The following is a 23,264-nucleotide window of genomic DNA, read 5'->3' on the forward strand; positions in this document are numbered from 1 at the left end:
TTGAACTGAATGTCACCTCATGTAAATCACAGCCTCTGTGTTGGAGAAGCCAATAACCGGGATAATTAGCGTGACTGTCTCCCGTGCCGCACGCAGAGATCGAGGAAGCACACGCCGCTGAGGAAGAGCGTTCAAACGCAGGGGAAGATTCCAAGTGTGATTAACTGAAGAAAAAAAAAAAACCTTCATAGTTAAATCTGGAGTTTTGAGTGGGAGGACGAAAGAAGAAGACACATAGACTGAGGGGCAGGTAGAGCGAGGAAGAGAGAGGAAGAGCAGAGACACGTGGATGTAGAACATCACAGAGACAAACACTTTAGGAGACGCGGAAGAAAAGGAAACGAGTGAACATTCCTCCCAGCGAGGTCAAGCCACTCGGTAAACAAACAAACAAACAACGTTAGCTGCACACACACAAAGGGGGTGAGGCGGTGTAAAACAACAAAGTGTCTCAGTCGTTTGCCCACGCCTTACTTTGTCTCCCCTCATCAGTTACATAAACACAAACAAAAGCCTTTAAATTCAGCTCGGCTTTTTGAAGTGAAACAGTGACATGTGCTTGGGTCTCATTTGTTGATGATTAATGCAAAGTAAAAAAAGAATATATTAGAAATGTAAGAATATATCATCCCTTTGATCGAACCATGCTGTTGACCATAATTGTCTCAATGTTGACGTCGCTGCTTTACGTTTAATTACGCCAGAGATACTTCCTTGAAGATTTCCTTTTGTCTCTCAACATTACAGCTCAAATTAGTCGAGCTCAATGTCACAAAACTCATATATAAGCTGATGTGAAATGGTTGAACTTGGAAATAATGATATGGTAACTAAACCGCCTATAGATGTGCCAGAGTATGAGTGTTTTTTTGTTTTTTAAACAGCAAAATCTCACGTAAAATAATTTAGAATATATGAAAAGGATCACTCCAGTGTTGCAGAGTCCCACCACCAGTATCACACTCCATATCTCTCCGTCCCTGTCTCCCCCATGCCGTGCAGGTTTTCCTTCCATTGTAGCGTGTGAAACTGAGAGCGCCGCTCACAGAGCCTGGCCAGCGATCCATTCTTCCTGGACTGATTGATGGAAAACAATCAACAGACTATACATCTTGCTCGGGCACAGCGGGTCAGCAGCACTCATCCTGGACACCTGGACTTACATCCTGGGCCACAGCGCTGAGGTAAAGCTCCCAAAGAGGGTCTGGGACGGAAACGAACTTATAGGAGGCGAGACGCTAGGCCGGGAGTGGGGTGGTATGTGGAGCGGGAATGAGGCGTGCAGTCTGCGTTCTCACTTAGCAGAAATAATCAGTAAACAATGAATCATCAGTGAGGGCCGGGAACGGGGCGGCTGGAAGCTACACTGCTCGATGACACACTGGCTCAGCCTGCTGGGAGAGGCCCGAGTATCCTTCACTGAGAGGAGCTGCTGTGTCTATTCAATTACGAGCAGCAACACAGGCGGCCATGTAACACATTGGCTGTGAGAGAGCACTTAGTGGGCCGTGCGCTCGACTGTCCACACACATCAGAGCATTGAGGAAACAAAGACACACACACACACACATAACCATGCACGTCCAAATGTATAGCATCACACACCGAGAGGCGCACGCTCACGCTCTTCACGCCTCATTTGAAAAGCAAATTGAGCGCATCTTCTAGGGCAAGTCACGGACTAAATCCTGGAAAACGTTCCCCTTCTTTCACCCGCAGCGCTCACACGTCATGGGACCGTGCTTATGGTAAATATATCTTCATTCTATTTCTCCTCTTCTATCTCTATCTCTCTGTCCTGCAATTTCCAACACCCAAAATGTCTTAAATAGCTCTTAGAAGTAGGACGCTACTCATTTGGGTCAGCTGTGGCCGGCCAAACCCCTTCATTCTGGGACAGAACAAACACTGACACAAAGGCAGTGGGAACGGCCAAGGAGAGCAGCCAGGTCAAGCAGGGAATTTTAAGCAGTAATGACAAAGCAGTTTGCAGAAAAAATAGAGCTACTACAGCGCTATTTACAGTAGCTCCTGCCCAACTCCAGTTGTCATGAAACCCAGAACTTTTCACTGATTTGACATTTGTAAATTGCATTCTTTATGCCCTAATAAACTGTTTGTTACCTGCATTCAGCTGGGGAGCATTAGCTTAACTGCCTATAAAGTGTGATAGCAGCTATGTTTGGTTTATTGGGGAAAGAATTAAAAGCAGAAACACATACACACACACACACACACACAAACTTAGCTAAATAGGATACTTATTTTCGGTGTGTTGCCTTGTTTCCTCACCACAAAACAAAAACAGCTTGCGTTAATTTGACATTTCATATCATGGAAACAAACCCATGTTTATTCTCAGAATGACGTGTAAAATTGTTTCGTGGTGTGTTCGCAAATGAAAGCGAGCCAGTTGCTGGTGGTGAGAGTGCTGAAGGTCTGGATGAGACAGAAAGAGGCAGCGCAGTTTTAGAGGCTCCTCGACCTCCAAACTCCCTGCTGTCAATCAGCGCAGCCGTCTTTCCCTTGGGGCTGCGCTTTCCTCCCACCCTGGGGGGGAGGTGGGGGGGAACCACCGCAGGGAAGAAAGAACACAACCAAACAGATGCAGAGAGCTGCAGGTCAATGTGTGTGTGTATGTATGTGTATGTTACATTATATTGCCCGCCTGTGGATTATTTTAAGTGCGCATGCGTGTGCTTGCATATGTATTTGTGTACTGTGTATGATTATATCTGAGCGCGTGAACTACATCTATGTCTATGCGTGTGTGTTTGTACGTGTGTGTGTGAGGCAGATTTGTGAGGCGGACGACACCTGAGGGAGGGGAGTTCTGACTGCATATCGATGAGCCAGCAATTCTGCCTCTTTGCCCCTCAGCCCTGCATAAACACCACAACCTGCTCAGGGCCAGTCCTTTTTTAAAGCCTTCCATAACATCTAATGCAGCTGCCAAAACCCTCCCACCCCACATCCCACTCCGAGACTGCACAAAAGAAAAAATACATCAACGAGAAACAACTAATAATGTCGAAAAAGGAAAGGGCCGTGGCGAAAAAGATCTCTCTCCTCCCACACAGAGAAACACCAAAAGAGAGTTACTGTCTGGGTCTCGTGACTTCTCTTTGTCTTGGAGGGAAATGTAAAGCTAGTGATAGGTGGACGGAGACACAATAGAAAACCAACTGAGAGAAACAAGCAGAATACAGAAGGGAATTAATGACTATCCTTCATAAAACAAAAAAAGATCCAGGACGTGGGAAAGAAGAAGGAATTAATGAAGACCTCAAAATTCAGACGTCAGACACATCAGCAGATACAGTCAAGAATGCAGGATAGCTGCACTGTAAGTGTGTTTTCACCTTCTCACTAACACAGTCATGGATATGAAAGTGAAACTAAGCTGAGGGGACGGAAGGCACTGCCAGTAAACCACATTAGCATCAAATGCAAATGAGAAGGGGGCTAATGGCTGGACAGGTGCAGACTGGGCCTCTAAATGACACACACACACACACACACACACACACACACACACACACACACACACACACACACACAAATGAGATGGATGAATTAAACATGGGTGGGCTCGGCTTGGGGGGCTGGCAGGGCTGACATAAAGTCAATGACATACATTATTCACTAGCGCACGTTAGCCCAGCCAAGGCAACACATGACCTCTCACCCCAGGAAGTGCATCCAAACATAACAACCAAAACAATGAGGGGGTTCCCCTCTCCAGAGGTAGACAACGATGGGGAGAGTGACAAACAAGCTATGCAGCAAAATGCATCAGCTTGGAAAATGCAATCCTCAAGACGTTGCAAAGTTTACCCGTTCCTTCCAGATGTGTCGGGTGATCTAGTGTAAAAACCGAAGCAGGTGTAGGCCCATGGCAGGCCGGGGAAAAAAACAAAAAACAGGTCCACAAGTGCTAACTAACTACCCACCGTGAAGCTGAGAGTCTCTCCGTTCCACTGGCTCACAGAACAGGAAATTGTCGGCCATGACATCATCCTCCCCGGGAGGAGCACTTCCTGCCCGACATTCTTCACTCAAGACACACACACACCAGCCAGGAAATGGCCTCTATCAACACACACACACACTCTCCCGGGGAAATAGCCAACATGGATGCGGATACACAAGCAAAGACACGCATGCAAGGAAATGGGCCACATCAACGGCGGGCTGCAGGAGTGTGTGCAAACGCAAACACACACTCAGAAGCAGCTATAAACCTGAAATAACATTGCCCCCCCACCCATCCACACACACACAGACTCACTTCCTTCAATGGAAAGGGGGATCATGGGAAATGCTGGGCTATCCAGTGGATCCTTATCTGTGGTCACACAGAGTTTCTCTCCCCCCTCCAGAGAGGCTCTCCCTGCCTGGAGGGACACCCTGCGGCAGGCCTGGGGGAGCTGGCCGGGCAGGAAAGGGCCACGGGACACAGGTGGTGGTAGAAGGCAAGAGAGGACACATGGGGCCGGAGGGACAGTCACACCCCCAAAGCGAGTGGGGCTGAGAGACTAGTCCACAATTAGATGGCTGCAACAAATGAATTAACAAGAACAGTTCTGTTGGGAGATTTATTTGAGAAATGCTATGCAGAGAGAAGGTGCACACGGGTGAGAGGCAAATGTGTTTGTGATTTGAGGCCCATCCAGGCACATGATAGACTGACTAGCAGTAGCTGCATGTGATTAACCCCGCACTAACCAGGAGTGATGGAAGTGGAGTTGGTGGAGGGGGTTAAGGACTCCCCTCATTTCATCCTGCCTCTGTAAGAGGCTAAAGTGGACCACACATGTTTCCCCGGGGAAGATATAGAGAGACGCACACAAGCCTCTCACCTTTCAGCAGCTTCCCCTGCCCAGTGTCAAGCACAGACACCGCTTGTCATGCCAAGGTCTGACTGAATTTCTTAGAATTCATCACCTCAAAGGTTAAATGCATGAAATATAGCATATGTTTCCTTCATCTCCAGGACTGGCTGATGCAGATCAGATGGACTGTGAAAATCAGAGGCAGTTAGAGATGACAACTGAATGTCTCCGCTAACCATGATAGTCCCAAACCGAAGCAGCATGAAAACAGGACAGATTGTGGGGGATGCTTCTTTCAACTTCAGTAAAAATCAAAGAAATGTTAAAGTGCGTTCTGCTATCGTAGCCTAAACAAATATCCCTTATAATTAAAATCTGCCTCATATTGCTCCTTGCAGACGCTTTAAAGCCCAAACAAATTCGCTTTTCAACAGGAGGGGAGATAAAGAGATGAGTTAGGGAGATTTTCCCGGTGAGCGAGTACAGTACCCAGAGCGCTGCCGATCCACACTGTACCAGATTTGTTCTCCTAACAATCAAATAAGTTTCTCATTAGCTGACTTTATTTTTCCTCATTCCTGCGGTTTTGCTGCAGTGGCCTGTTTCTCCCATCTTAACGAGAGAGAGAGCTAATTAGGCAATCAGACCCATTACTCTTCCAGAAGAGTTAGAGCTAGCCCAGCTAATTAGGGCTGTAAAATCTAATCATCTCTGCGAAACAGCAGAGGGCTAACGAGCCCTTATTTAACGAACTAAACAACTTCAAGGGTGGAGAGAGGCTGTTGATGGTATTTCTTTATGAATTTGAAGGAGGGGAACTCGTGGTAATTGAGTCAGTTTCACCCTCATCGTTGTTTGTTTATGAATCCCTGATTATTACAACTGCCAAGAATATATTGGTACTAAATGAGCAAACGTATCAACCCTCCTCTCGTTATTCCCCTTCAGTCCTCCCTTTAAAGCAAGCCAACCTCCCCATTCGCTCTCCTCTCACCTGACCTATTTTCCTGTCCAGAAAGAGTGCTCGCTGGAGAGGAAAACAGAGAAATTGCTGTTGTTTTCCCTCCCCCTGTTCTAATTTGTTGTTCGTTAATGTTGCCCTCACACCTGAGCCATTGGGCGTCGGGGGAATACCGCCAGCGAGCGACCACAACACATGCTCAGTGTGGGAAAGCTGTTCACAGCAGAGATCAGCCTGTTTCACCGAGGTGGTTCTGCTCAAACTGCGGCAAAACTGAAGGGGAAGCTTAACCGTGGCGAGCCGGGACGGCGCGGCGTAGAAGAAGCGAAGCGTCGGAGCCCACTCGTGAGGAATTCAACAAGTATGCACACACACACGAAAACAAAAATCAGAAATGTGGCACAGAGTGATGGGCAGGCGAGTTGTGCGAGGCCACGTGGTGGGGTGCAGCTGTCTCAGGGAGCGCTGAGGTGAGGCCTTCCGCTTCACTGGAGCGGAACGAGGGTGACGCACACACACAAACTCTCACACAAATACAGACACACACACACACACACACACACAGGTAAAGAGTAGCTTTTGACTGCAGCAGCGAGCACGGGACAGCTGTGTTCATCGGGTAGCACAGGTCACTGCCTGATTAACACTCACACAAAGACACTCAAATGTGACAAATTCAAATCAGACATAAAACCTAAATAACCCAGGATGCGGTCCTCTTATGTGATAATGCCGTTGTTTGGAAAGGTTGAACACAGTCAGAAAAGGCAATAAATTATCGAGAAATCTCTTAAATTGTGTAAAATCAGCCTTTAATCTGCACGCTCCAACAACTGCTCAACTAGAAACCATAATTCCCCTCACACTGTGTGTCCGTGTGCCACATGCATGCACGGGCCCAACTGTAAATCTACGGGGCTTTTCTTTTTTTTCCCCGACTGACCGTAAATCATGCGAGCTGCTCCATCTGTCAGAGGAAGTTTATGACGGCAGGAGAAAGGTGTACACTCAAAGAAAAGTGTGTGTTTGCAGGAGTGTGTCTGTCTGTGTCAAAAGCGGCATGCAAGCTTCGGTCTACCACACCCGGCCCAGAGTGAGATTTATACCCAGGAACACACACACACACACACACACACACACACACACACACAGACACACACACATGCGCTGTAACCCTAACTGCTCATCAGCTAAATCATCAACCCGACCACACAAACACTGTTTGACCACACTTGAAGCGGAGCTCAACTGCTCTGTGATTGCTCCTCCACTTCCCACACATACAGCTGGAATATTATTTACTGTTTCACACATTTTGCACACAGACACGATTGTGGCTGCTGAAACTTTAAACAAGCCATGGCCTGCTTTATTATGCCTGCAGGTTATGTTTTTCGCAGCCAAATAGCATGTGGGGGGAAAAGCTTTAATCGTTTTACTTCACTGGAAATTCATATGAAATGTCTTCGTGATTTCTATACCACTACTGTGTTTCTGCAACATCTGCTGCCTGTGTATTCTGCACACAGTTCCTGTTCACACCCACCGGCTGTCGCGTTTGTGTTGGCGGTGACAGCGCAGCATCACGTCGGACGAGGTCAAAGGGCAAAGTTTGCTTACCTGTCGATGATGACAGGGTCTGATGGGGTCTCGTTCCTGTTGCCACAACTCTTCTTATCACAGCATCGACTGCAGGCAGGCGAGCGAGGAGGGTTGCGGCGGGGGCAGAGACAAAGGGGAGTTAGTCACATAGATGTGAACGGCAGAGAGATAAAGATAAGGCACATCACAGAGGAGGAAGTCAGATGAGCATACAGGGAAGAGCATGAGGAGTAAAAGGGCGTGAGACTTTGGCAGAGTTTAAGAAACAACGTGAATTGGATTTCTGCCGGGCTTCCAGAGGTAAGACCGGGGCTGTAGCGCTACAGTAGTTGAGATCAGCGGGGCGATTTTAGGAGAAGTTTGGAGGGGAAGAGCAAAAGCAGGGAGCTTGAATGGGGCTGGATACAAACTTGAATTAGCCTTGAGGGCTCAGGTTAGCTCCATTTCTGTCAGACATCACACAACCAGACATCTTATGTTCTCTATTTTTCCTCAGCGCTCGTCCCCTCCCTCTATCCCGCCTCTCCCTCTCTCTCTCTTTCACTCTCGCTCTTTCTCTCTCGCTTTCAGAAGTGGGTCACAGAGTGGTCCCACTGGACCTGGGGAGTAGTGCATGCTGGGTAGAAGGGGGTTGCATACTGATGTGACGAGTCCTTTCTGAATCATTTGACTGCAGCACAATGTAACAGTGTTGTTGTGTGCCGTCAGCACCCACCCTCCTAATTCCCCCCCCAAAAAGTATCATCTCGTCTACCTTTTCTTCTTTCGTCTGCTCGTCTGTGTGTACCTGTATCTGACTACATGTGCGCATGTGGGAGGAGATGGAGAAAGACACAAAAGAGGGGGAGGGAAGGAGGGAGACAGATTGACCCTCCCCCTCTACTTTCTTGAGTCCCTCAGGACTGGAGGCTTGGAGAGCCAGATCAGATTTCTGATCTCGACCGTTTCCTCCGGCATATGAAAACAAGTGGTCTAAATTGCCTTGTGTGATAACCAGGAAGTGGCTACACTTCGCCACTGGCTATTTCTCTAAATGTAACTCAACGTGTATTTCTAAATGGCTAAATCATGCTATTGTTGATCGCAAATGCAAGCGAAGGCCTGGGAGATCTACGCTTTCTTTAGTATATTTGACTGTGTGTGTGTGTGTACGTGTGTGTGTGAATGTGTGTCTGTATTTTATGTGTAATCCGAGTCTGTCCCCTTCTGCACATAGCTCACTGTCAGGACACAGCAAACTGCATGTATTACACAGACTAAGGAGGATGGGTTTGAGTAATGAGCTTTTCCTTGTCCTAATTAGCTGAACATGAGAGGGATGTACACTCACACACACACACATACACATACACACACACACACTCACACATATTCCTACCAACAGAAATAGGCCAGGGCCCATCTCCCCAACCCACTTTGAGGAAAATGATAAGATTTCTATTGTAATTTAGCAGTGCTCCTCGTGTCACTGGCCCCACATTACACCGACAGATACGCCTCCAATGTGAGAATGATGTTTTGTCTTACCTGCACATGATCTCATGGGTCAGCAGGACCCGACACATCTCTGGGTTTTTATCCTGGCCCTCATAGATAATCGCCTGAAGGATGGAGAGAAAATTCAAATAACTGTCAATTTTATTTTATTTATATGTGGAATGCTGAAAGGAAGAAGAAGAAAAAAAATAAGTGAGCAATGATGCGGGAGGAAAATAAAAAAAAAAAAACAGAAAAGTGTTTGTCTTTCATCTGGGAGTACTGCTGTCTATCCGGCAAATGTGTGTGTCGTGGGAATCCGGTCCTCCTGAACAAGAACGCTCTGTTCTGACAGACAGTAAGAGAAAAAGTGTGTGTGTGTGTGTGTGTGTGTGTGTGTGTGTGTGTGTGTGTACTCCTGCGTGTGCATATGTGTTTGTGCGTGCACGTATGTTTATATGCTGTGTACAGTGAGCAGTTGGACTGCCAGACTGGAGTATAGTGCACCATCTGGTCCATACAGCACAGCGTCCAAAAATCTAGTCTGGTTACCCCTCCAACCCCACTCAACATGCTCTCCAGGGCTGTGATCACCGCGCACACACACACACACACACACACACACACGCGCACACACACTCACGCCAATCAACACGCCAACACGAACGCACTCACACAAACAACATCCCCTCCTACTCCTTTCATTCTAAGGCAAACTCTCTTCAAGCCTAATGGCACTAGAGGCAGAATTGGCAAAACAAAAGACCTGATATCAAAACAGCGTTGAAGGGGCTTATTTTCTTCGCGTCTAAGTCGTCCTCACGGAGAATTCCCTCAGTGTGCCGCCAGCCCACATGTGCTGCTCTGTATTTCTTTGTGTGATTGAATTGGCCATAACACACTCTGGGATAGTTTGTTCTGTTTCACATTGAGGAAATGAGGGTCAAGGTCCTCAAAGAGTGAGCTGGCATGCATCACTGTCTCTCTCAAACACCAACACACAACCGCTTCTGCACCTCACTGAGATATCTACACAGTCACAGAGCCTCACACACACACACACACACACACACACACATATATAAATATATATATATATACTGCCTGACGCTTGTAAAAACACACACACATAAACACAAACCATCTGCACTTACTGGCTGCTGTGCAGAGGTAGAGTATGAGGACACATGTCCTCTACTTTTCTGGGCCTCTGTAAATGTATTCCACAGGTAAGACAGGTCGTTTATCAAGCCGGCTGTGCTGTGCTGAAGTTGAGGGTCTCAGACACAGGCATGTGGAGGGGACCAGGGAGGGGGCTTGGAGGGGTTTTACCATTCAAACCAACACAATCATCAAACCCACCGAGGCACAGTTTAATTCTTTGAACCCGTAGTTTAGTGCAAACCTCTTACCTGTTTAGTCATAGAGTCGATGAGACGAACATACAAGTCCTGCTCGGTCCTGATTCCTGCAGAGAGACAGATAAATGGTTGAAATGTAACGCTATAACAATGTAGCACACGTTTTATATCTCCTGACTGCCCCTCTGAGGCACTTTGTGAGAAAATAAATGAGTCCAAACTGATACTAATGACTATTTGTTGCTGTCAGTTTGCCTGGAACTCAAAGGTTGTATTTACTTTCTTTACCCCTGTTGATTTGATCTATCAAAATGTGCAAAGCAGGGAGATCCTTAAGGTTTACTGAATTATGATCATTATAATTTGATTATTCAATCGAGGCACCAAGACTAAAAAAGTAAATGTTAAAAATTAGGTCAGGAAACATTTTATTATGCTTTCCTGGGTTGTTTATTGCTGACCAGAGAATATCTGTTTACTGTAGAAGGCAGCAAGGACAATACTATTTATTAATATTATTAGTATTATTATTATTCAATATTAATGTAGTAATAATAAAAGTAATGTGTAGATAGCAACTTTTAAAACATTTACTAAACAGATGTCCTGAAATAATACAATAATACACAGAACAAAACAGGATGTGACCTCGTTAAACATTTGTTTCCCGAATTTGCTCACGTCGGTTTGGCTTGTCATTGAGGGTTTTTTGTTTTTGTTTTTTGTATTGCTTCATAAACATGATGGAAGCTAAACTCACCGTTACTGTAGAGGAGCTGAAGTCTATAATGGATCCCATTGTTGGTCTTTTCCCCCGTCGTTTCCTATGAAAATTAAAGCACACAGAGCCGGTCAGAGCCAGAACACATCTCCTGGGACTTTTACTGCGCGGCCACGACTGGAGATTTGTAGACTATTAACACTGTGATCATATTTAAATCACTTCGTTATAACAGCCACACGGACCAAAGAAAGAAAACAAGGTCCTGCTTGTAACTTGAACAACTTTTCTTTATTTTATTGTTGACGAAATATATCCTGTAAACTCAATTTCTCAATAATCGGATATTTTGTGGGAGGAAAAAAAACCTTCTTTACCAATAGGCCTGTTTGGAACTGTATTGACCCAAATTGGAAACGGAAATTGTCGCCAAAGACAATTAATAAATGTAATAATACACAAAATTACATATTTATTAATTACATATTCCCAAAATCACATTATGTATAATATACAATTTAAATGTGTTATTACTGACCAACAGTAGAAGGACGTTTGCGTTTGATAAATAATGAACAAGTCGATACCAAATGCTGATGAATAAAACACGCATTTAAAGAAAAACTCTCCCTTTAAACGCAACTTATAAACAGATCAATATTACACTTGATCGACGTGTCAAACATTAATATTGATGTTTGTTTGGATAGGTAAATATCGTGTCTGACAACACCTGCAGGAATAAGGCAACCCGCTGTGCTGAACTGTCACAATAATATCGTTCAATGCCATTAGTGTCAAACGTGTCCGTGCACTTGATTTACACCTTTAAATACACGAGTTTAAAATTAATTCCGAAGGTTTTTCTAAATTTTAAAGAAAAGCCGAACGTAAATCAGAAGTGTTTAAATCTTACAGGAAACCACATCTAAAAAGCCTTCGTGATCCCTGCTGTGTGTGTCTGGCCACTTTGTTAACACACGTCTGGTAATTTATCACTCTGACTAATCAGCCAGTATACTGTGTCAGTCAATGCTCCAATAAAAAGCACGCATTATAAACTTATTTTACTAATTTTATGATATACTGTCATGGGTTGAAAATGTATTTTAGCGTGCGCGCGCGTGTGTGTGTGTGTGTGTGTGTGTGTGTTTGTGTGATTGTGTAAACTCACCTTGTCCTTCTCCACAAAGTCAATGTAGGTGGTTCTCTCTATTTCCACCGGCTGACCCTGTCTGTCGTACAAAGCCAGGACGAAGTGGAAGAAGTTGGACTTGCGGAGGTTGGAGGGCGGCTGCTTCTCGAAGTGTGCCCGAGCAAGACCCACTCCGCTGCGGACACAAACCAGCACCAGCCACCACGGAGGCGATTCAAATAAATTGTTTCAATCAAAAAAAAATGCAACATGAGAAGTGATCTGCTTTTAAAAAACACAATCTAGATTCGCATATGTTTCAGTCACTGTCTGATGATTAAATCCCTAACACGTAATTGAATTAAAACCGATTTCAAATGTGCATACGTGCCTTTTATAGTTTAATTAGAAGAATGAAACACATACGTTGAAATATTAAGCTATAGGCCCCAAAGGTTAATTATACGTATTTACTTGACAAACATAATTTGGAAAGTGAATTGCTTTCATGGCTGCTGTCGATAAAAGTGTGCTATTTTATTGTCAACGTGACCAACTTGATTTATTACAGGCCTGAAATATTTAAATTGTATTGGTTTAAGAAGAAAACTGCTAAATTCCAGCTGGACAAAAATATTAAAGTATGCACAAAGTAAGCTACTCCACTTTATCACGATCAAAGAAGAGAAACAACCACAGAAGTAAGGTGGAACACACGTTCCCCTCACACAAAGTGAATCTAAGCCTTCATTTAAAACCCTGCCAGCCTTAAAGTGCTCGGAGCTAACTGAGCTTTCCGTCCAGAAATATGCTAAACCGCTCTGAGCCACATGCAGTATTATATCGTGTTGGACTTGCAGCTAAAAACTTAAAAAGCCAGCAGGAACGGTGGTTATCCAACTATGCGTCCTCTGGGAACGCGCGCTGCCCCGAGTGGCGCTCCGTGCTTTGCGCCGCTCTGAGCGCTCCACGCCCCGGTGCCGCGCAGCGCCGAGGCCGCCTCAGGCTCACCTCTGGGCGGCTGTGTTGGAGTCCAGCACTCCGGCGCCCTGCATCCATGTCCGAACCGCGTTCATCCCGGCCACCATGGGCTCTTCTTTCATACTACTCCCACTCCTCTGGATGCTCTCGTGGATGCCAAACATCAAAACGCACCTTCACGCTGTCGCTGTGTCTCTCACACACACACACTCTCTCTCTCCTCTCTCTCTCTCTCTCTATCCTCCTCTCCTGGGCTCCCTCCTTTTTTTTCCTGCCTCTCCTCCTCTTGCGTCTGTTTGATCGCGCTGTCGGAGGAGCAAAGTGGCGTGGTCTGTTTCACTTGGCGTTTAGTTGCGCGTGTTTCTCAAAGTAAACAAAAGATGCGACATGTGGAAGGAAAAGGGGAGCTGTCGGCATCCAGGGTTAGCTGCACCTCATGTCAGCGACTCCACGAGAGAAGAAAAAAAAAAAAGAAGAAGAGGGGGAAGCGGCAGCTGTGAAGATGAACAACGCTGAGAGCGATGAAAGGGGAAGCACAGGATGAGAGGCTGCACCGAGTTGGCGACAGTCCCCCGGATCAAGGTGCAGCTGACAAAAAAACACAAGCAAAATGTCACTTTCTGCAACAAACAGTCCACGGTGGGAAAGAAAGCCAAGGAGATGAAACACGCGTCAGCCTCCTTCGCTCCGTGTCTGTACTCGCAGAGTCTCTTCTCCCCTTGTTCAGATGAATGAAACGGAAGATTACGCGCAATTAAAGAGGCTGTCCTGGGCAACTGCGGCTCCGCTCCTCGTCGGCTCCTTGCTCGGGTTGATTTGCGCTCGATTCTTCCCAGAGGAATCACTTTGGACCATCTCCGGGATGCCAAACAGGAGAGGACTAGTAGGTGAGGGAGGCGTGGTTTGCAAAAGCGAGTGGGAACGCCCCCCAGTTAATAACGCGGACAATCAGCTGTCCACCGACTCGACCAGCCCGCTGTCCGCCTGCCTGCTGTCCCCGCCTCGTCCCACGCAGCGTCCCGCCCCAGCCACTTAGACAGAAGCTGCGCACGATGCGCGTGCGTGCGCGCGCGTGCTCAACGCATGCCAGGGTGTGCGTATATTGTGTGTGTGTGTGTGTGTGTGTGTGTGTGTGTGTGTGTGTGTGTGTGTGTGTGTGTGTGTGTGTGTGTGTGTGTGTGTGTGTGCTGTGTTTAGAGTTGACAATTAACGTATGCGCGACTATCAAACATCAGCTCAGGGGAGGACATTAGTTTAATCCATGCAGTTTGCACACTGAGACTAAAGGGCAGCGCGCAGAGAGACCCGCGCGGGATGGAACATCCATCGCCTGTTTGCTGCGATGACACTTGAGCCGCAGCGATGGAAATGTGCCCGCATCTGTCTTCAAAACAAGACGAAACTGAAGCCGATCAAATGTTTACACAAGCGTCGGAATAAAGCAGAGTTTCGTCTCATTATGTGAGAGGAAAAGAGGAAAAGAGCCCAGTGGGATGACAGTGTGAGGAGTACAGTCTCACCGCCTGTGCGCAGAGTTAATTGCGCTTACTTGTGTCAAATTAATTCAACAATCACAAACGAGCATCCGTATTTCAAATGGTCCAGTGTGCAGGCGTGTTTCTTTGGAAATAATACAAAAATCATTTAATTAGATTTTTTTTTTTTTCATTTCAACGTATTTCTTCCTCATAAGAAGTGAATCCGCCGCGTTGAGCGTCCAAGTGCTCATTCAGAGTATCAAGTCTGGCAGATTATGAGCTTAAGAAAGTTTCAGCTCACAAAAAGCCTGGCAGCTTCTGCGCACTTTTTTTCCCTTTTTCTGTTACCGATGCCCGATGGTTTGAAATTAGCTTTGATTAGATGCATTACATAGTCTTGCGGGACTAAGTGCGGAATCCAACATAAATATGAGGATTACAGCTAAACTGCGCAGTGTCCCGCGGTCCAAAAAAATAAAAAACACTCAAAAATAACTATCCAAAAACAAAATAAACAAAACAAAAAGGTCTATGAAACAAACAATTTTAAAGAGCACGATTGCCCACTGAACCGTGAAACTGCACGCTGGGCTCACGTGCATGGAGAAGTGTGCTCCAGCCTGCAGAGAGCGAGCATGTGAGCTCTCCTCGTGCACCAATCCTGCTCTCCCCATCATTACAGAGTCATTTCTAAATTGTCAAATTGAATTGTCTGAGGGCCATCTGTTCAATAAGTACTGTTTGGTTCATTATAATGAAATGGAAAGAATGAGATAGTCAGTTCGTCTGTTTGTTTTATCGGGGGGGCATCTTTGAAAATCAAGATTGTTATCAGGGATTTCTGAAATGAATCGGTTTGACACGTTTAAGTTGTTGGGATCACAGTTTGGTAAAGCTGCGTGATTAAGAGCCTCAGGGGAGAAAAACATGCCATATTATATAACACCAAAATGCGTAGAGTGTTGTGTAATATCATTATATTTATGGAGATTTAATAATCAATCTAACAACCTAATGACAGGACATTTATTTAGTTCCATATTTCTCCTCATCCCCGGTGCAGCAGCAGACTCAGACATACGTCCCAGCAGCCTGGTGCTGTATATGCCATAAACGGTCAAGGTTGGACACCACACCCCCGCGATCATCTCATCATTGTCTATAGCTGTTTATTTATGTCTCCTGCTGTGGGGGAGACATGTGAGCGCCTCACCACGTGAGTACACGATATAATAAATAGTGACAAATAAAAGCAACCGGAGATAAAATGTCTCTCACACTCACACTGCCTCACTTTTACGCACGCACACACACACACACTCACACGGATATGGACACACACGCTCAGAGCTATCTTTCAGCACGTTTGTTTGATTGTGGCCGGCTCTCTCGCCATGAGCCCGTCTGCCTTGATCGGCATGCGGGTCAGCGCGAACCCTCTAGGCCCCTGGGGTGGCATATATTTATATCCCCGAGCACCAACACAGAGTGTTAGCCCAAATATCACCGTCTCAGTGTCCAAAAAACTGAGATGTCAGTTGGGGTCCGATGATCCAGCCATGTAAATACTGTAGTCTAGTAACTCCATGGCACCCAGACATAAAGGTTTGCAACAGAGCTCCGGCAATTACGCGCAGGCGGGAATGCGCACGCCATGTAAACGATGTAAAGGTGTGTGTGTGTGTGTGTGTGTGTGTGTGTGTGTGTGTGTGTGTGTGTGTGTGTGTGTGTGTGCGTGTGTGTGTATTCCACTCAAGTCTGCACATATGGGAAGTCTATTTAATAAAAAAAACAGCAACTGCGTAATAACTCTAATAGACATTTTGGAGTAAGTGATCAGAAAGGAGTTGTAGTGCCATGCGCCCCTGTACAACCACCAGATGTTCTCGTAAATCAAAAGGTTGGGCTGATGATAATAATGGTCTGATTGAATTGAAGACTCATAAAAATGACTAGTTGTAAAAAAAGAAGCAGGCATATGCTGACGAGAATGGGCCTTATGTCTAACAATATGCTCTCTAGTCGACATTAAAGAAGACAAATATAGATGTTTACCATTTAAACTCGGGGACGAGCAAAATGCAATTTCCTTGATGTATTAGTAAAAAATAAAAAAAAAATAAAACAATGTTATCATCAGCACACTTAAAACCTAAAAGATGCAAGGAAATATTCCATCGCTACTAAACTGAATGACAAATGCGGATTTAAATCAGGGACAAAACAATTGTGAGTTTTAAAACCAATTTTATGTGCAACACATCCGTGGTGCTTACGAATTATGACCTTTCCCATTTCTACTTCATGGGACTCAAAGACCTGTGGAGCAGAACACCCAGTCACAGTATGTGGTGCAATGCTGCCATCTAGTGGCTATAAAAAGACCTTGAAACGATTACGTTTACAATGTTTTCCGTCCACCTTAAAATCAATTGTATTCTCAAATGTTGCACTTCATGCAGATTTATGCCATCTGTCCAAGTTGCTGTTTCTCTGCTCCCTTTAATTAACATGGTCAACAAATGTGGAGACAGTGGACTCATAAGAACACGTCTGGAATGTAATGGTTGATGTGGATATCAAATAAACTGTTAGAATAAATGTGGATTAAGTCTAATTTTGTATTTGTCTGAAGGGGGATTTACCAGATCATTCAAATGTTTCTGTTCTTGTTCTGAATGAATACATTCATTGTTTTGAGGTTTTAACTTGTTGACAGGTATGACATTTCAGTTTTGGGGGGAAAGTTATAAAAGAAGGCAGAGGGTAACTTCTCCATTTGCAGCTCAGCTAGCGTTTGATTTCAAAATGACTACAATGTGTTTTTTTCTTTTTTACCATATAAATGCACTTTAATTATAACAAATTAGATTATTTTAATGAAAAATGAATAAAATGTCATAAGATTCAAATTTACCGAGGCTTAACTTCCCTCACCTCTTTGGCTTGTGACCCCTTAAAACCAACCAGGGCCTCCTCACCGCTTACATATTTGAAATTGTTTTGTAGTTTTGTTGTATTTAATCATCTTTTAGAGGGCTGATTGACATTGAGTAATAAAAGATCAGATTAAAGGAAAATTGGGAAAAAATGCTAACCTTTTCCATGCTATTCTTTCTGTACACGACCTAACTTCCTTTTTTTCTTGCATCAAATATGCTCACATTTCTCACATATGTAAAAACAAGCTGTGATGTTGCTTTACTTCTTCTCAGTGACACAACATAACATAGAGCTGGGATTTTCTTTTCTTTTTAACACTTCATGTATTAAGTTAGTTTTTTTTCATGTTTACTAGATTTAAAAGAGCAAAACATATTGGGCTACAAAAAGCTGCACCCTCAGGACTAAGGATCCATTAAACATGCTGTATACTGATGGATACATCACATTTACCCTTTGACTTCTATTATTCAGTGAGGTCCAACTGATGTGAGATATGCTGCACACAAATACTTCATTACAAAAAGACTGGAGCCTCTAGGTCACGGCTGACTCGTCAGTACTCCTAATAATCATCTTCTTGTCTCTTCTGGTTCCGTTTCAGTGCTCATGTCGATGTGTAGCTGCTCGTAGTAGCTTGTCAAACTGTTTTTTTAAATCATCCAATTAAACATACTGAAAAGTAGAGCTGAAACGCTTTGTCACTTTAGAGATTATTATTTTAGCAAAAATGCCAAACACTCGCTTGTTCCTAATGCATTCATGTGAGGAATAGATGCTCTTTTTCATATATAAAAGTAAACTGAATATTTTTGATTTCTGACTGTTTTGATAAAACAAGCAATTTGAGCTGCAATTTGTATGGGCTTTTTTTTTGTAGACAATTTATAGATTTATATAATATTATAATTATTGGTCAGTCAGAACTCCACATTGATCACTTGCGTTATCTGTTATTTGAACATGCACATTTATGGACGTACGTATATACAGAAGAAGAGCTTATGAACGTCTCTTTCAACACTGCCACACCCACACACATGCATGACAACATTGCTCATCCCTTTGACTTTTCATACGGGGGGAAATGGAAGGACAAAAGTAGAAGCGTTTACCAAAAATTAGTTTGAACACAAAGCAAACAACTAAAAGTCTCAAAGGTCAGGGGTGTCGGGTTAACCATGTGCAGTTTGTCGGCCCCGAAAGCACTTACATCACTTTACCACTTCTGCTTTTTATGACGGGGAAGTGAAGAGATGGTTCACCGCCACCTCCTGACAGCCAAGGGACCACTACTGGGAAGAGAGGCTTATTATTCTTTAGGTGCCATGTTGGTTTGGGCTTTTCTGACATGTCACATGGAGTTTTGGTAATGAATACATCTGTGTATTTATTTTTCGTTAATAATGCAATGGAATTTTGGATATAGTTTGGATCTGCTTTTTATATCTGGAGGGTGATTAGTTCCCATAGAATAATACCATTAACGACTAGTCTCATTCCACAGCATTGTTTTCATAGAGTAAAAAGACATAAATGATTCTACAGGGGAATTAAAATGTAAATAAATGATAACATCTGTAATCAGGCTATCTGTTGTTAGAGATAAACGACTACAAATCTGCATCACAAATGCAAGATAAAAAAATACAACATGAGCTTTCAGATACGTCTGGTTCCCAAGCGAATGTCTCTCATCTCATTTGAGCCTCGTACACTTACTATATCTATTCAATTATAGGACTGTGACTGTATGATTACACAGATTTCTGGAAGAGAAAAAACACACCTGTAGTTTAAATTTAGAATACAATGTATGGCAATGTGATTACCATTTTTTTTCAAAGATGAATACAAAAATAGAGAGAAAGTATATAGAAAAGAGAACAATATTGGCAGAGGGAAGGGTCTTTACAGTGTACATTGTTTGTTGTACAGTATATTATAACTTTAAGTAAAAGTATCACCAATGTGTGCTTACACTCTCCACTATCTGGTCTCCACCAATAAGTCCCTAAGTCACAAGTTGATGGATGACGAGAGGAATAACAATGAAAAACAATAGTGTGGTTACAAAAAGAAAATGCTGATTTACCATAATTGTTTTTCTTGAAAAATACTAGATACTTTCTCCAAATATAAAAACGAGAACATAGAAATAATAATTTGGTTGAACTGCTTACAATTCACAGGCTGATGTTGACAAATGCTTTCCTTTAAGGAGCCACAGGCCAAAACGGTTGGGAACCACTGCACTAAACAAACTCAATACCTCTCACTGTGATTCCAGTTGCTGCTTGTAATAAATACGACTGCCACAAGCACTGGAGTAATGTATAAACCATCATGCTGTTAGTGAACTGGGGTTAAACCTCCATCACTGTGATTGTACGGCTGAGTAACGCAGACACTTCCTCTGCTGTCAGAAGCGCAGAGTTACTGGAGATGAAGATGGATCAGTGACCGATGCTGTGACCTAAAGGCAGCAACATGACCCTCTTCGTGATTCAGAGGTCAGTGCCTTGCACTCACTATTGTGTTTGTGAGAGCCCCCGCATGAAACACAGTATATTGAGGAACCCCGTCTGAGAGCTCAGTTTTCATATTACTGTGCATAGTTCAGGGACTCTGAGTAGACTATTTCATTACCTCATTTACATTAGTTTATAGTTTGAACCCTTGCGTTTAAAGTTGTGTTGTTAGTCAGCAGATCCAATGTAAAACGGTGACTTACTACTTTTATAATATGTTAGATGACTTAAAGCAGACACGGGCTGATAAGTCCCAAGATTGTGACTCTGGGGTACATCTGATAAGTCCACAGCTGTATTCAGGAGCAGCGCCGAGAGAGCAAGAGAGAGACGGGAGAACATGACTCACAAACTACATGTGTGTCTTGGCATGCTGCAGAGGAAATGCCACTCGTGCCATAACTCCTTTGAGGGAACCGACAACAGACACGGTTCAAAGCGGAATGGCAGTTGTGTGATTTGTTGCAGTATGAGGGGGAGAGTTTCCACCTAAAGCCACACGCTCACCTAACCGGTTTGGGAAAAGCCATACGGCTCTGACAACATTCAAACCTTTTGTTTATTGGTCAATTAGAAACAGCTATTGAGGTTTCTGTTCTCTACGACACGGTTGAGTGTATAGTACGGGCCTTGTGAAAGAAATACGAGCGTGTGGTAAGACAACTTTCAGTTCTTCTAATTATGGCTTGCATTAGGAGGAAGTGGCTGATTTTAATTATGAAACAAAGGTAAATCCAAAATACAGCAAAAGCACATGTGAGGGAGTTGTGTTTTGAATTAGGCAGGAAACGGTTGTGTTGAACATATATTTATTTCTTCCCTCATGGCTACATATTACAAACTACATGATATAAAAATTGATAAATATAAATATATGAAAACATAAATAAACATGACATCATCTTTCTTCTGCAACATTAGTTTTGCTGACGTTTGTTCTTCTTGTGTCTCTTCAATCTGGAATGGAAAACACAGAATAAGGAAATTAGTCTGAAATAATAATAATGTTTCCAACTATATTCCAAGCAAGCGAGCAACATTTATTAATTTAGCACTTTTCAAAACAGTTACAAGTTTATCTACGTCATGCGAGTTCATGAGATCTAGTTTAGTTTGATGCCGTCAAGAATGCTACAATGTAAAGCAAGTAGTCTATTAAACAGTGCAAAATCTGTGATGATAGAAGTCAAAATGTATTAAACAGAAAGGATTTTCTCCCATTTTTTATCAAAACTCACAACAGAATGCAGTGAAAATGTCTTTTTGGTAGAAACAAACAAGCGACATTAAAAACAACAGACAACCTGGCAGAGAGTTAAATCTAAGAAAGTACACACAGTTTGGTTTGCAGGAGGAGGAGTCAGGTGACTGACGAAAGGTTGGAAAACCCTGAGGAACAACTGGTCCCAGTTTACACCACTGGGAGGCACTGACCTGATAAAGCTCCAGTCGCTCCACTGGGAGTTGCAGAAGACATCTTTAGCCCGGATGCAGACGGCCTTAGCCCTGGGCTTGACTTGGAACTGACAAGTAGAGTGAACTGTCGAGGTCTGAGGAAAACAAATAAATGACATCGCACCATTTTTGTGTGTGCAGTAACATACGGGTTTGTCATCTGAAACAAATGTTGTATTGTAAGTGACATTTCTACATTATTGACAATCCACTTTTACAGTTTAATTTAGTAGGTCCCGTCTACCTTAAAGGGTTTTGAGTCAGTGCACGGGTTGGCACACCCTTTGCATCGCCCTCTTATCTGTGCAATCTGGAAAGTGAGAGGGAAGTAGGAGTAGGGACGGCTCCAGGAGCTCGGGTAACTCCACTCTATCATCATGGTGTTGACTTTAGTGATCGCCACCCTGTCAGGTTTCACTATCGAGGGCGGACAAAAAAGATAAAGTGAGATGAGAACATAGACAGGAGCGGAAAGAACTACAGACAACGCTGTTTTTCGTCCAGTCCCAGACGGGCCTCACCTATCTCTGACAGGTAAAAGTATTTGGAGTAGCTCTCCACCAGGAAGTGCTTCGTCTTCACGTAGACAGTGACGTAGATCTGCAGGCTCTCCTCGGCGTAGGGGCAGTGTTGCTGTTCCAGGCACGAGATCCTGTGTCCGCTGTCGTCCACCGAACAGCCGAAGTTACTCTGACCCGAGGAGCAGGTCCAACGCTGCCCGCTTTCATCCACAGAACACTGGGCGTCGTCGTCGTCAGAAACACTGCGAGAACAGCGGACAAAATTGTCATTTCATTCAGATGACACAATTACTTTGTAATTTTGGCTTTGGATTTTATGCCAAGAAGCTGTAACAGTTTCTCATAGACAAATAGGTGAAAAGGCAAAAGATATATAAAGGGGAGGTTTTACAGCTGTATTATTTGTACATGGAATCTGATCCCAAGACATGACCTTAATCTTTAAATGAAATATAAAAACTACTTTGCAGTGTATCCTTCCATGATGAGGTATTTAAGTATGTCATATAGTCTCGGCTCTGACATGAGACCTGAATACTGTGTTATTACTGGACAGCGAAACAGAAAACATGTCAGCAGTTTGTGAACTTACCGCCGAGCTTTTAAAAAGGCTACTTTGCCAAAGCGCTGGCTGTGCCAGGTCCAAGAGCAGTGGAACTCTCCGTTGTAATTTTGAGCGGAGCAATCTAAATGATCTCCTAAAGAGAGAAGTAACATACACATGCCAAACAGATTAAGAACTTTCTCCAAATCTAGCTGCTGTATAACAGTACCAAAAGCAATATTTCAAATTAGACCGCACCTTGGCTGGTTTCTACAAGAATTCTCCTCTTGGTAGTTTCGTCATCTTGGATCAGGACCTCGGTGTGATTGAGGAGTGACCCATCCTTTCTGTGGCAGGTGTAGTTCCCTCCTGCAAGGCTTTCCATCAGCTTCAGCAGATACACATTTCCTCTCTGTGCTTCCTCCACTCCATCCCTCCTCCAGGAAATATCCTCATCCGTGTTGTCTCCTCTCAGAATATCCTCTGGATGCTCCAGGCAGCTCAAGGGCTGCTGGTCCAAAGTGCCGTCCACCACCACGACCAAAACTAACCGAGGACACACAGGAATTCAAGTCGGTTAAGAAAGAAGGGCTCGAGCTTGGAGCGAGTAATGTGTTTTCATAGAGCTCACGCTTACCGTGGGGCATCATAGTCCACTGGCTGGTTGGATTTTGATGACTGACTTGCAGAAAAGCACAGACGAAACTGAAAGCAAATAAC

General features: G+C 44.0%; 2 protein-coding genes across 7 annotated transcripts in view; both read right to left on the minus strand.

The window, feature by feature from the left end:
• LOC306746264 (transcription factor COE1) overlaps positions 1–13,236 on the minus strand; it is a gene marked incomplete at both ends in the record, with an annotated part of 50,900 nt that extends 37,664 nt beyond the window's left edge. For 5 of the 6 annotated variants that reach the window (XM_079229157.1, XM_079229154.1, XM_079229156.1 and 2 more), the window contains 6 exons: positions 7,417–7,485; positions 8,926–8,999; positions 10,287–10,342; positions 10,996–11,059; positions 12,131–12,287; positions 13,103–13,236. In XM_079229157.1, coding sequence (XP_079085283.1) covers positions 7,417–7,485; positions 8,926–8,999; positions 10,287–10,342; positions 10,996–11,059; positions 12,131–12,287; positions 13,103–13,236 — 554 coding nt within the window. The remainder of the gene's footprint in view (positions 1–7,416; positions 7,486–8,925; positions 9,000–10,286; positions 10,343–10,995; positions 11,060–12,130; positions 12,288–13,102) is intronic. The other variant, XM_079229155.1, reaches the window with a different exon arrangement.
• A 7,614-nt stretch (positions 13,237–20,850) lies between these two features.
• The window catches only part of il12ba (interleukin 12Ba), a 3,152-nt gene continuing 738 nt past the window's right edge, over positions 20,851–23,264 (minus strand). Inside the window, exons 2-8 of the mRNA XM_079228766.1 lie at positions 23,182–23,264; positions 22,803–23,090; positions 22,593–22,698; positions 22,001–22,242; positions 21,724–21,896; positions 21,459–21,574; positions 20,851–20,981 (exon numbers count right to left, since the gene is read on the minus strand). The exon at positions 23,182–23,264 is cut by the window's right edge and continues 5 nt beyond it. Of these exons, the coding sequence (XP_079084892.1) occupies positions 20,942–20,981; positions 21,459–21,574; positions 21,724–21,896; positions 22,001–22,242; positions 22,593–22,698; positions 22,803–23,090; positions 23,182–23,264 (1,048 nt within the window). The 3' untranslated portion in view covers positions 20,851–20,941. The remainder of the gene's footprint in view (positions 20,982–21,458; positions 21,575–21,723; positions 21,897–22,000; positions 22,243–22,592; positions 22,699–22,802; positions 23,091–23,181) is intronic.

This window comes from Taurulus bubalis, assembly GCF_910589615.1.
Source record: "Taurulus bubalis genome assembly, chromosome: 13".
Classification (NCBI taxonomy): domain Eukaryota; kingdom Metazoa; phylum Chordata; class Actinopteri; order Perciformes; family Cottidae; genus Taurulus; species Taurulus bubalis.